Genomic DNA, 13,526 nt, shown 5'->3' on the forward strand with positions numbered 1-13,526 from the left:
CTTTACGAGGCTTTTTACTCTATTCATAAAGTCAGGGTGTAAACTGCAGACATTATTCATATGCCCTTCAGGAAGAAATCAAATGAGTTTCCAGCCCCTGGAAGCACCTGTTGAGCAGATCCGTCTTTTACTTCTATGAGTCCTGTGCATTTAATCTACTAGCAGGCTGATCTCTATGCCAGAGCCTTGTGTCACATGCTTTTTTGGCAGCAGCCGCCTCATTATACGTACAGGATAATGGCACAATAACTGGCTTGTGACAGCAATAGACTTCAAGTATCCTGTTTCACTGTGGATGCCAGTCTGTCCTCTGTGTGTGTGTGTTAGATCGCTGGTTAAATTGAGAAATCCCCATGCTGTTTGGCAGTACTCAGACGTAATATACTTGCCTAAAAAAATGTCACCTTTTTTGTCTTTGGGACAATAATAATAAAAAATATATGAGAGAAATTTTAGTCTTTCTTTGTCCTTATACAATTTCTTTAGTTGTACACTATCGGTGGTTCTTAACTATAATGAGACCGGGCCTGGTATATTCTTCCAAAACCTTCTATGCCCGAACAGTAAAATGTAAAGTTTTTTTTTAGGGATGCACAGATACTTTTCGAGTACCAGTGCAGATACTTGGCATTTTCATGAGAACCACCAGGGTTGCAGCGGTTGCAGCTGGGACCTGGCTCTGGTGCTCCATCACTGTCCTGAAATCATTAGACTGTATTGTTTTAGTAAAACTGTCACATGACAATAAATAAAACTGTATCAGTACTCGTACTTGTAAGTTCTCGGCAAGTACCAGTACTCGTACTCGCAAAACTGGTATCTGTGCATCCCTTTATTTATAAAAACAAAATCGTACATTAAAACAGATGTACAAATCCCAGTAGCTCCGTGTGCTCCTTACAGATGACAGCTGCCTCCTAACTTTTGAATTTTTCTCTAGTGTAGTCTTAAAAGTATCGGTACTTGTACCAAGTACGCTACTTGGTATCTGTGCAACCCTAGTTTTTTTCTAGAATAAAAATATAGAAATATAAAATATGTACTTAAAATGTATTAAAAAGGGAGTATTCATTTGAAAAATGTACAATATATCTATTGTATAGAGTATGAGACCAATTTACATTAGCTTGAGCAAAATAAAACGAGAAAGAGCAGAGAATGCAATCAGAGGCAGATTTATGAAAATTGGAGCTACTACTCATCTTTACCCACCTCAACCAAACTGGTGACGTTTCTCACAAGAAAATATGCTGAAATACAATACATTTGTATTTAATTTCAATACCGGAGAGAAAAAAAAAAACAATCATGTACCTATTCCAGTCAATTAGGTGACAGTTGTGCTCAGGGCTTGACAAATCCCAGACGCCAGATCCTGGCGTTCTGGCGCCTGGGCTTTTGTCAGCCTGTTCACTGTACCCCCCGCCTCTGCTGCTGCTGCATTAGCTCTGCTCCTCCTGTTCCATGCTGTGGTCTGTGTCCCCTTTGATCCCCACTGCTTTCCCTGCCTGTAGCAGCAGAGGCAGCGGAGATTGGTTTGGACACAGACCTTTGCCCAGTGGTGAGGAGAGACTGATGTGGATCAACTGCCCGGTGGCAACACTCGCATCCAATGGCTGGCAGCAATAGCCAGCCTGCTATTGACTATTTTAAATTGCACTAGTTAATGGCTATTGCACCCGCCCACTGCCTGCTGTGTCATTGAGTTCAGGTGTTTCAAGTGAAAGGTACTGTTAATGCTAAAGCATACTAAGACATTTTAGAAAGTGGTGCACTTTCACCCTTGTGGTAATAGTTTGGGGAAGCCCCTTTTCTCTTCCAGCATAACTATGCACAAAGCCATCTCAATGGAGACATAGTGGGTAGCCCCACTGCAAGGGGTAAGATTATTTCTGGCCGAGTTCTTCTTTAAGGGATTTCAACAAAAAAGTATATGTTGTAATCAAATAGAAGATGGTGCTGTCCAGTCATTTTTTATGGATCTCTAAATATGCCCTATAACAAATAGATTTTTTTTTTATGTTGTGGTATTTCTCTTTTAGTAAAAATCAATGTTGGTATTTTGCTGCTTTTGTTGCCTCGAGTGGATTTCTAAGTATTGAAAGGACTTTATTTTTCTATTAACATTGTTCGTCTTTCTATAGGAGGAAAGGATAGAAGAAGCGGCCTCATTCTGACAATCCCATTGTGTTCAGACCAGACAAATATGGATGAGCTGAGTGTTACTCTGGACTACCTACTGAGCATCCCAAGGTGACTTCTTCCCTCTAGCATGAATAAATTATGGTGAACTTTAAAACTGGACGCAAATGGCTTTGCAAGTCCATATCATTTGTAATGGCTGCTGCACAGCATTGTTCAAATATTTCTTTACCATTTGTTTTAATAAAGTAGAAAAAAAAACAGTGATGTGCAAAGAACCAATACTGTTTTATGTGGACCATCAGTAACCTGACCTAACTTAACCTCTTGTTGACCAGCCACTGAACATAAAAGGCCTGTCTGCTGCCCCATTGTTCCGGAAGGACATACCTGTACATCTTCTCATTAGACAGCGGGGAGAATCGGCTTCAGGCAAAGAGTTGACCGGATCTGTTGCGTGTAATCACTGTGATTGGTTATTACAGTGATCTCAGGAAAATGTTTACAGGTCCTCCCCTTCCTCTTACAACACAGGCAGGGGAGAATAAAGTCATTCATTCATGAGTTCCTGTTGAAAACAAGCTGCAGCAGCAACACAAAATATTTTGCAGTAATATTTAAGGGGGAGCCACGGAGGGGGCCGCAGCTAACCGGCACCTCATACAAGCCATCCGCCGGCTCTATAGCTGGCGGATGGTTTGTATGTAAACAGGCATCGGTGCCTGTTTTTAAATTTAGGCACTTTCCCGCTCGCGTGCGAGTGGGCATGGCTGAGTGGACGTTTAAAACCACCCGCTCAGATCCAGAGAGCTGGCCGTTTTTTTTAGCCCACCTCCTGGCAACTTGCTTTTTATACTTATTTATTTTTTTTATTTTGTGTTGACCGCTTGCTTTAGTTTAAATTTTTTCAAAATGTTGTATTGCCTGAAAAGTACAGTGAAGGCTACAATTCTGGCTCCCCTGCCGTATTGCGTGTATCTGACAGACACCATTTCCGATGTTGTGTCTCTGCCCCCTCTCTGTGATTTTCCATTTATAAAGCACATCCTGTGATGATTGCAGACACAATGTATTAGAGTAGGGAAGGTTAAAACTTCTAATGATGTTTTTATTGCTGTCCATGGCTTTCTGTTCCGGTGATGATTGCACCCTACATTTTGAGTACATGTGCTACAGTACATGTGCTATCTTCAGCATCACTATTGCAAGCTCGGCTCCTGTTGGTGGTGCTTATCATATGCTTGCTATGTAGACAACGCCATCTAATTGAAGGAGGTGATATACATGGGGGCAAGTGAAAAAGGGAGTCATATATTATTGTATAACTTGGACATTCCAACAATTACAGGCAGAAGAGTAGAAAGCACAAAATATCTAGATGTTTGAATTGTTATTATTTTAGCCATGTGGACCCTCAAAGCAGTAACTGTTACACAGAGAGGGATGTTCTTCCGAAATTGCTGTTTGAGTTTGTTAAAGTGAATGTATGTGTTCAGGTTCTGGTTTTAAGCAGTCACTGCCTCCTGTTGCGTACCAGTTTTAGGACAATGACTTGGTTAACAGGTTTACTTTCACTTTCCCAGTACTGTGTGGTGTATGAGTCAGGGGATGTCTGCTTCCACCAGAGCTTAATCACATGGAGATTTTGCTTTCTGTTGGATTTATTTTAAATAGAAATACTCAACCAAGCTTGGCAGGCTAGGCTTGTCCTCTTCCAGTGATGGAAATATTTTTTTATAGACAGATGCTATCACAATCTGCCTCCCTTCTATAAAATATTGCTTCCTCTTATTTACCAGTACTGTGCCCACCTGTTTCCACTGAAGGTTTTTTTTCCCCCCTTTTTGACCTCGCATATTTTTACTATTTTGATGATTCTCTTGTGTTTTTATATGCAGACAATAAAACCGATCTTCAGGTAAAAACAAAAATAAACTACCTGCTCATTAATGTTTTAGGGTACTTATGTAAAGAGTTTTTACTTATGCCTGCTCCTGCAGGCTCCTAAACATGCACCTACAGGCTCTTTCACCTATAATCACATTTAGATGTGTACACACACACACACACACACACACACACACACACACACACACACACATATATATTTTATTTTTTTTTTTCCCCCCTTCACATTTGCATGCTGACCAAGCTATCTTGCAAAAGTTACAATGACAAGAGTTGGGACGAACTGAAACTGCCAAAGGTGATTGAGCAGTAGCAGCAACATGATCTTTTTTTATAAACAAACATAATAAACCATGTAAAATTAAGGCTGTTGTTTAGCACCTCTACCTCCTAGCTTTATTATAGCTTGATCTGCATATTTGTATCAATTTATCAAAATGGAAAGTAAATGAACAGAAGAGAAATCCAAATCAAATCAATATTTGATGTGATCACCCTTTGTCTTCAAAACAGCATAAATTCTTCCAGGTCCACTTGTAGGCTGCCTCAAATCCTTCTGTCTCTTCCTGTAATCCCAGACAGACTCGATGTTGAGATCCGGGCTCTCTGGGGGCAAAACCATCACTTCCAGGACTCCTTGTTCTTCTTTACACTAAACATGGTTCTTAATAACATTGGCTTTATGTTTGGGGTCGTTGTCCTGCTGCAGAATAAGTTTGGGGCCAATCACGCACCTTCCTGATGGTATGTCATGATGGCTAAATATCTGCTTGTTTTTCTCAGCATTGAGGATACCATTGACCCTGACCAAATCTCCAACTCCATTGGCAGAAATTAGGCCCCAGATTTGCAGGGAACTTCCACCATGCTTCACTGTTGCTGCAGACACTCATTATATCGTTCTCCAGTCCTTTAGTGAACAAACTGCCTCCTGCTACACCCAAATATTTCAAATATTGACTCATCAGCCCAGAGCACCTACTGCCATTTTTCTGCACCCCAGTTCCTATGTTTTTGTGCCTTGTTTACATGTCGGAGATATGGCGTTTTGGCCGCAATTCTTCCATGAAGCTCACTTCTGGCCAGATTTCTCCAGACAGTTGATGGCTTTACCTGCGTCCCACTGGTTTCCACCAGTTCGGTGCTGATGCCACTGCTGGACATCTTCCAATGTCAAAGGGAAGTAAGCATAATGTGTCTTTCATCTGCTGCATTAAGTTTCCTTGGCCGTCCACTGCGTCTACGGTCCTCAGCCTTGCCCATTTTTGTGCTTCTTCAAAAGAGCTTGAACAGCACATCTTCAAACCCCAGTCTGCGTTGCAATCTTTACCTGGTAGAGACCTTGCTGATGCAGTATAACTATCTTGTTCCTGTGCTCAGTCTTGCCATGGTGTATGACCTGTGACATGAAACTGTCTTCCACATCCTCACCTTGGTAGCAGAGTTTGACTGTTCCTCACCCAGTGTTAAGCCTCCAACACAGCTGTTTCTGTTTCAGGTAATGACCGTGTTTCAACCTACCTATGAAATTGATGATCATTAGCACCTGCTTGGTATATTTTTGGTTAATTATACTCCTGACTCTAATCCTACAAAATCCCTGGCTTTGTGAAAGTGTAAGAATTGATGCTGGTTTGAAGCCAAAGGGTAGTCGCACCAAATATTGATTTGATTTAGATTTTTCTCTTGTTTGCTCACTATGAATTTTGTAAATTGATTAAAATAAACAATAAAAAAAAAATATATTTTTGATAGTATTCTTACTTTACAGCATTTTTCCACTCCTGCCTAAAACATTTCCACAGTACTGTGTCTTCGCACAATCGATACGTCCAGGATTGATTCCTAAGCTTAATGATCGGGTGTCAGCTGCTGCATTTAAACACCGGCACGCTGCATGTGATTGTATATGATACGATTACATGTGGTGTCCTGGCATTTTAATGCAGCAGCTGACACCCGATTATTAACTTGAATGGGTGACAGCTGCCACTTGTAAACGCAAGTTCCTGAGGCAGGATTCACTAATCGCAACATATACGTGTGAATGGGGCTTAAAGGATGCTAGGTGGCAATAGTTACTAACTAGATTGGAAAGGGCATTGTCAGATCTCCTTTATCTTGAACGATGGTAGTGAACGATTAGAATAACAAATCTTGCTTAGTTTAAAAGTATGTGTTAAGGTGGCCATACACTGTACAACCATCGCAAGACCTTAGTCTTGCGATGGTTGTAAAGGGATTAAAAAAAGTACGATCTGCCTATCTTGGACAGGCAGATCGCACTCTCGATCATCGCAAGCCCGCCCCCCTGAGGGGCGGGCTTCCGATGACCGCAATGCTGAATGGGCAGTGTGCGCGTGCGCACACCGGCCCGTTCAGCATTTGTCTTCCGAGCACCGTTCTAACCAGCCGAGAATCGTACGATTCCCGGCTGGTTTTCGAACATGCTGGTTCGACGGAAGACGTGCGACCGTACAGTAGAAACGGTCGCACGTCTCCGTTCACACTGCTCGATTCTCGTACGATCGCGGGATTTCCCGCGATTCTCGTACGAGAATCGAGCAGTGTATGGGCACCTTTAGAGGTGGTCTAATTATTGTATGAAAATATCTTGGATCAGAATAAAATATTGTCAAATGAACATCCACGGACTCTGTAAAGGTTAAGAGACATCAGCTATATATAAAAGGAATACAGCTTTACCCTCAGTATAGAAAATAATTATTTACCATTAGTCTCTAGGCTGTGAAGCACTCTGCAGCCTGCGGTAATAATGGCCAAATCAATAATAGAATATAAAATGGTTTGGATGTGTTTCTTACAGCTAATAGCATCCATAGTTATCATTCGTAAAGTATAATATTGATATATTTTGGCCCTGGGAATACACAAAATTGTTTGTTTGAATCAGGGAGGATTTTTTTTTGTCTGTGGTACTAGAAACGCCACAGTTATTGGGGTGAGGGGTTCATGATTTATTTATTTTTTTAAATCTAGGGAGCTATGAAACTGTATACTGCCCACTGAAACCCAAGTTATCCTTTATTGAGATCAAGAATACAGCATCTTAAAGGAGAAGTATTGGGAGAGTAAAATGTACTCTTCCCAATACATAGAGCAGGTATGTGACACTGCAGGTGTCACATTCCGGCTCTGTAGATCTAGAGATGAGCGATCACGAACCGTTTATTGCTCAGTTCACGGTCTTCTCCATGCGGAGAGCAGTGACTGTCAGTCACCACTCCCCGCAGGGATTCTCCCCTCCCTCTCAGTTCCTCCAGCGCTTGTTGGAGGGACAGACAGGGGAGGAGGCGGGTACAGATGGCTCTGGCTCTAGAGAGGCAGTGGAACCACCAATCAGGCAGCAGAGTGGATCCTGACAATATTGTCTGGATCTTTCTCAGCTGCAGCATGGCTCTGTCCTGTCAGCAAATAATGGGCAGTAGCCCACTAGATGCTAACTTTGGGTCACAAGTATATTAGTAAATGTACTGCTGTTACCCAAAAAAGGATGAAAGCCAAAAAAAGGTTTGGATTTAGTTCTCTTTTAATGAGGATTTAGGGTGTATCAAGAACCCTCTTTAAAATGTACATCAAACCCTCTTATGGTAAGAGCCACTGACTACAGTTTAATCAAGCACTACTATCCTGTATTTTTTTTTCTTTTATATGAATGTTGATTTAACCGCCAAAATGGTTGCCTCCATAGTGCCTCTAACTGTCCACTTAAATAGACATCTACCCAAACATGCCTAATCCTCAAGTGTTTTCCTTTTTAAGTTCAATAAAATAAATGCAGTTTTTTTTATAAGCTGTGATTATTTTTTTTTTTTTGCAGTGATAAGTGTAAAGCCCGGGGTTTTACTGTAATTGTGGATGGAAGGAAATCACAGTGGAATGTAGTAAAGACTGTGGTTGTCATGCTCCAGGTAAGTGTAAACCAGTGTGTTACTTCTGACTTATGTTGCTTTAGGTTGGTAAGCAGTACTTGCAAGTGATGTTGGATTGTTTTGCTCGAGCTCACACTGATCCTAGGTTAAGCAATTTCCATGGACTCGTAATTTCTGTGGATGAAAAACGTCTTTAAAAGTGTTAGCCCGGGTTGTGGTTTCAACTTTCTCCTGTATATTTTCTTCCATTTTACAGCTTGTTATAAACTTTTCATTATTATATTAGTTGTTCAGTTATTAGTATGACAGGAGTCTCATTTATTTATATCACTTGTCAAAGTCTGGATGTCATCAAGGATTTAATCAGCAGCCACAGTGCTCCGAATTCCACAACAGTGCCAAAAGCAATGTGGGATCGATTTAAAAAAAAAAAAAAATTATTATTATAAAGCCATTACCTTCAATCACTTGTGTTTACATTTAAAATAGTGTTCTTAAAACCTTTATGAAAATGTAGATTGGAGCATTCAATGAGCAGTTATGTACTACTTCCATTGTTCCCACAAAGTTCTTGGGTTTTGTTATTCACTAGTGAAAATTTCAAGTATTCTATCTATCTATCTATCTATCTATCTATCTATCTATCTATCTATCTATCTATCTATCTATCTGTGCTGTCGTGGTGACAGACGGAATACACCAGGAAATTGGTATTGGTAGCAGAGCACTCATTTAAATACAACACAGCTTGTACATGTCAGCCCAGAGCTGGGTAGACAGGCTAACACAGGGTCTTTCTTTATATTGAGCACATAGTTGTATCTTTTAGGACCACTCTTCATGTTTACTTGCTGTAGGTTTTCACCATCCACTGTAAAAATGACTGATTATTTTTATATTCATGAGGGTCGGTGTACTTTCAAGTGAAGCTTATACTCACTTTGCTGCATTTTTCATATATTTATGGAAACACAATCGGGTTCACTTCAATGATCTTCTTGGTGAGTGTGTGGACAGGCTTTTTTGGCATTACAATGTAATCTCTCTGCATCCTAGGACAAGGATCTCTCCTGATCCGCAGGAAATTGTGCTATTACGATTCTGTGTGGACTGCTACGGACAGATGAACAGGCTGCTGTCACTGTGTCATTAACTTGAATGGGCACAGCGGCGGCATCTGTACGAACCCACATGGAATTCTTGCCGCAGGAATCACTGGACCCCCATGTGCATGAGACATAAAGCATTAGTGTACAGTGTCTAGGTACAACTGAGCAGTCTAAAAGACACCAGAGATAGGACTAGCGCACTTCAGTTATCAGTGATGAGTAACTACCCGGCAATACAAGGAGGACATTTGTGCCGAGGGGTGTAGCTGTTACGACAGCATAGAGCACTGAAGTGTGAGGACTGGAAGCAGCATTTGTACTGAGAGGAAAGGGTATTTTAAAATGGAACTGAGCTCAAAAATGAAGGTTTTCTATGTTGTAGGGAACATCCAGGAGTTTTAATTTTGCCTAAGCAGTTCCCCCCCTGAAAATGTAATTTTTTTTTCTTGAAGTCTTCCTGAAAAATAGCAGTGTGCTTTATAATATGTGAAGGTGCCTAGGAGCTCCAGTGCCTACAGTCTCATAGATGTTTATCTGCAGTGTAAATTTAAGGCTCTACTGCCGCCGATTTCTAGTGGCAGGAGATTTTGTTATGTCACTAAGGTCCTGCTTACTAGTAACACGAGTAAGTAAAGACTTGCCTCAACCAAAATGGCTGCCTCCAAACAGACACAGAACAAGGGCCTAACTGGAATCTGAAAGGACTTAGACTAATTATTCTCTATTTCTCTATTCCATTTTTACTAGTCCAGTAAAACTTTTAACAGTACCAAGCCTTGTTAAATGGGGACCATTGGAACCCCCAAAATGCAATTTTGAGTCTGAATAACATTGAATCTGTACTTGCACTTTCTGCTTCTGGTGCTGCTTGCATACCCAATCCCTACAGTGCAGAACAAGGCATTTCAAGTAAGAGGAAGATTGGCTACATGGAGACCACAGGCAATACTGGTGAGTAGTCATTTGCCCTCTGCTTGCCTTTTTTGGGCACAGATTTCAGCGTTCAGTTCCTCTTTAAAGGAGAACTATGGGGTTAAGTATTTTTCCCATAGTTCTCCTTAGGGTATCGGGAGGACACAAACTAGCGTCCTCCCGTCACCCTAGGCTCAGTATACCGCGAGCTGTAGCTCGCGGTATACTGAGATGCCGCAGTATACCGCGAGCTGCTGCTCGCGGTATACTGAGACGCCACAGCTGAAGCGGATCCCAACAATTGTGCCGGGATCCGCCCAGCTGCGTGACTGACAGCTTTCTCTGCCGATCTAGAGGCTGAGCCAGCTGTACCCGCCCCCTCCCCCGTTCGTTCCGCCAGTCAGCGCTGGCGGATCGAAGCGGGGAGGGGGGAATCCAGCCCCTCCCCTGTCACGGCAGAGAGCCGTGACAGGATCGAGAGGTGAGCGAACGCCGGTATGTGTTCGCTCACCTCCCGATCTACTGAGCCGACCTGTGACAGTCTCATTGTCACAGGTTGGCTAGAACTATGAGGTGAGTGAAAAGCACTCACCTCATAGTTCTCCTTTTAAGGCATTTCCAAGCAAAAAGTTAGTACAGATCATAACAGGCAGGGATACAATTGCCTTATATTCAGATGGAATTGAGGGAGCATTCCTGCATTTGAACTACAGTAATACAAATATTGAACAGCAAGGAAGTAAAAATGTGAAAGTTGTGTCTAGAATGATGTTCAGATAAATGTCAGATGGTTAGATAACAATAATTTGCTAAAAAATGTCCATAAACTAATGAAGCAGTGTTAGTAACTGGATCTTTAATGGTCCTATACAAATCTATTGAAATCACTTTTACCATATGGTTTTTAGGCTACAGGGGCAGTAGTGTTTAACCCCTTCATGACTGAGCTAGTTTTCAGGTTCTGTTCATAAATGACTGACATATTTTTTACATTTTTGCTGTGTGATTCTTCCACAGCAGTAATATACTTTCTTACTAAATGTACCCACACATATTATATATTGTTTTTTAGAGGACAGATAGGGCTATATAATTATATCACATATGTGTGCCTAACCCCTCACTTAATACACATGTCCCATCCATTTTCTGTTTACTTTCATCGACTCTTGCACAGGTATCACTGTAATTAGCCATTCACTTTGAAAAGAGACAAACTGATATTAGCTGCCTGAGTTATTATGAAAACTGTATACTTTGAGCGATGTTAGAGGTGGACAGATGAAGGAGTCATACAGCTCACACTGCTGTTCCCACCACGGCTGTCAGTCATACCCCATGACCTGTAGCAGCAATTAAGATGAAATGCATTTGCTTTCCCCTAAGGCTTCTGTCCTAGTGTCCTGCTCCCAGACTGAAAGCATTGCTACCTAAAAGAACTGACAGAAGTCAATAATCGCTATAGGCGATCTAATATCAAGACTGGAAAATGAAAATACAGAATTGGTTTTGAGATGAATGTATATGAGATGACCTTTCCAGTGTCCTTGACTGAAGTCTGTGCAGTGTAATTTGGTAATGATTCATTAAACTATTCCCTACAGTGCACGTGGCTTTGGTAATGGGAATTTAATTTTTATGTTTTATGACAGTTATTGACAATTCTTTGTATCCATATCCGTGCAATATTAACATTTATCCCTTGGCTACATAAGTGCTCTGATTGGCAATGAAACTAAGTAGTTGGGTGTTTTAGTTGGTGTATTAAGCCATTTTAACAATGCTTTTAAAATATTGGTTTTCTATTTAGTGAGAGTTCTTCCTTAACCACTTGAAGTCCGTGGTGTTAAACCCCCTTCCTGTCCAGGCCATTTTTCAGTATTCGGCACTGGGGTACTTTGACTGACATTTGTTCTGTCATGCAAAGCTGTACTGAAATTAATTTTATACAATTTTTTGGGGACAGATAGAGCTTTCTTCTGGTGGTATTTAATCACTACTGGGGGTTTTTTTTTTTACTATATTAAGGGAAAATTAAAAAAAAACGGTTTCCTCTATATTAAATTATAAAACATTTATTATTACCCAATTTTATGGTAAAATATAAAAGACGGGGTCACGTCGGGTAAAAAGACACCAAACATGTCAAGCCTTAAAATTGCGCGCATGTGCAAAACCTCAAATAATTACAATACCCAAAATTGGCCATAGGCGACGCTTGAAAAGCTTTTCCAGCTCATCAGTTTAGTGTTATCAGTGATTGAGGGCCCTGAAATGATTGCTCTCACTGCGGCGTTCGCGGCGATATGTAACATGTGTAGCACAATTGTCGTTGTTGCGCGCTGGTGAACCGAATGCGTATGGGTGGTGGACTTAAACATTTTTTTTCTTTTTTTTTTACTGTTTTTATATGTGACTTATTTTTTTAACTTTTTTTTTTTTATACGTATTGTTATTGCTATCACATAGTTGGATAACAATCTCCCTATATAATCGCAAAGGCACACTGACAAGTCCTCTTTATGGAGACATTAGGGGTCTCTAAGACCCCTAATGTCACCTGGGGACCCCCCAAAGAAGCTGATGAAGCAGAGATCTGTATTACACATCACTTCCGCATTCACAGTACGGCGGGAGTTCAGCAAGGAGGAAGAGGTTGAACTCCCTCCCATCTTATCTTCTGACACCCTCCTGAGCCGGTCCTGGGCCGCAGATGGGCTAGTAGATCCTGGAATTGAAGGTGAGGGGTCAGGAGGGGGCGGCATTACAGGCGAGCAAAACACCACACAACATGCAAGAGATCGGCGGCTATATAGCCGCCAATCATTTGTATGTGAAACAGCCAATAACGACTGTAAAGAACGGACGGGTTTTTCTGCCCCTGCATGCGCGCGAGCAGAAAAAAATGCCGTCTAATTACAGCAACCCACCCATGTGAGTTTGCCGTCCGTCCGCTTTTTCATAACGGGCGAACGGCAAGAGGTTAATACACATTGCATGTTTTCAATTCAAGTGATATTAAAGTCAAAAGGTTTTTAAGCTATTCCAAATGCCGATTTAAATCACTTAAAATGGGTGCCACCCCTTGATGTTTAAAAGTTTTAGTTTCTTGCAAAATCAGCTGGTCCCCATTGTCATTGACCCTGATGTCCTGGTTTGGGGTGGCTCCTTTCCTTTGCAGGGTCCTATAGAGCAACCCGTGTGTGTGTGTGTGTTAGTAAGCTGTGTGTGTCCGCAAACACACAGGAACAGCTTCTCTGCTCCTTGCTTCTCTCTGTCCTCTCCCTTCTCCAAGCTAGTGGATAGACAGCTGCCGGAGACTGCTCTGTCTCTTGTGATCTTGTACTGGACAGGAAGTTCAGGGAATCCGAGCTGAGAGCGTGGAACCAGCTGTTTGCAAATATGGTGACTGTAAAGAATAATTTGTTATGCAATGTGTATTTGTTTGCCCTGGATTCATTATTGAACAAACAAGTGCAAGTTTAATATTACTTTAAATTGTTAGGTGGCCAATGACAGACAAGGAAGGTTGCCAAGTGTTTTTTTTTGGGGGGGGGGGGGG

General features: G+C 41.5%; 1 protein-coding gene across 1 annotated transcript in view; it reads left to right on the plus strand.

Annotated features, from left to right (window-relative positions):
- The window catches only part of SESTD1 (SEC14 and spectrin domain containing 1), a 121,050-nt gene that overhangs the window by 48,142 nt on the left and 59,382 nt on the right, over window positions 1–13,526 (plus strand). Inside the window, exons 3-4 of the mRNA XM_018561612.1 lie at window positions 2,145–2,253; window positions 7,892–7,982. Coding sequence (XP_018417114.1) covers window positions 2,145–2,253; window positions 7,892–7,982 — 200 coding nt within the window. The remainder of the gene's footprint in view (window positions 1–2,144; window positions 2,254–7,891; window positions 7,983–13,526) is intronic.

This window comes from Nanorana parkeri, unplaced genomic scaffold, assembly GCF_000935625.1.
Source record: "Nanorana parkeri isolate BGI_ZX_2015 unplaced genomic scaffold, ASM93562v1 scaffold534, whole genome shotgun sequence".
NCBI lineage: Eukaryota > Metazoa > Chordata > Amphibia > Anura > Dicroglossidae > Nanorana > Nanorana parkeri.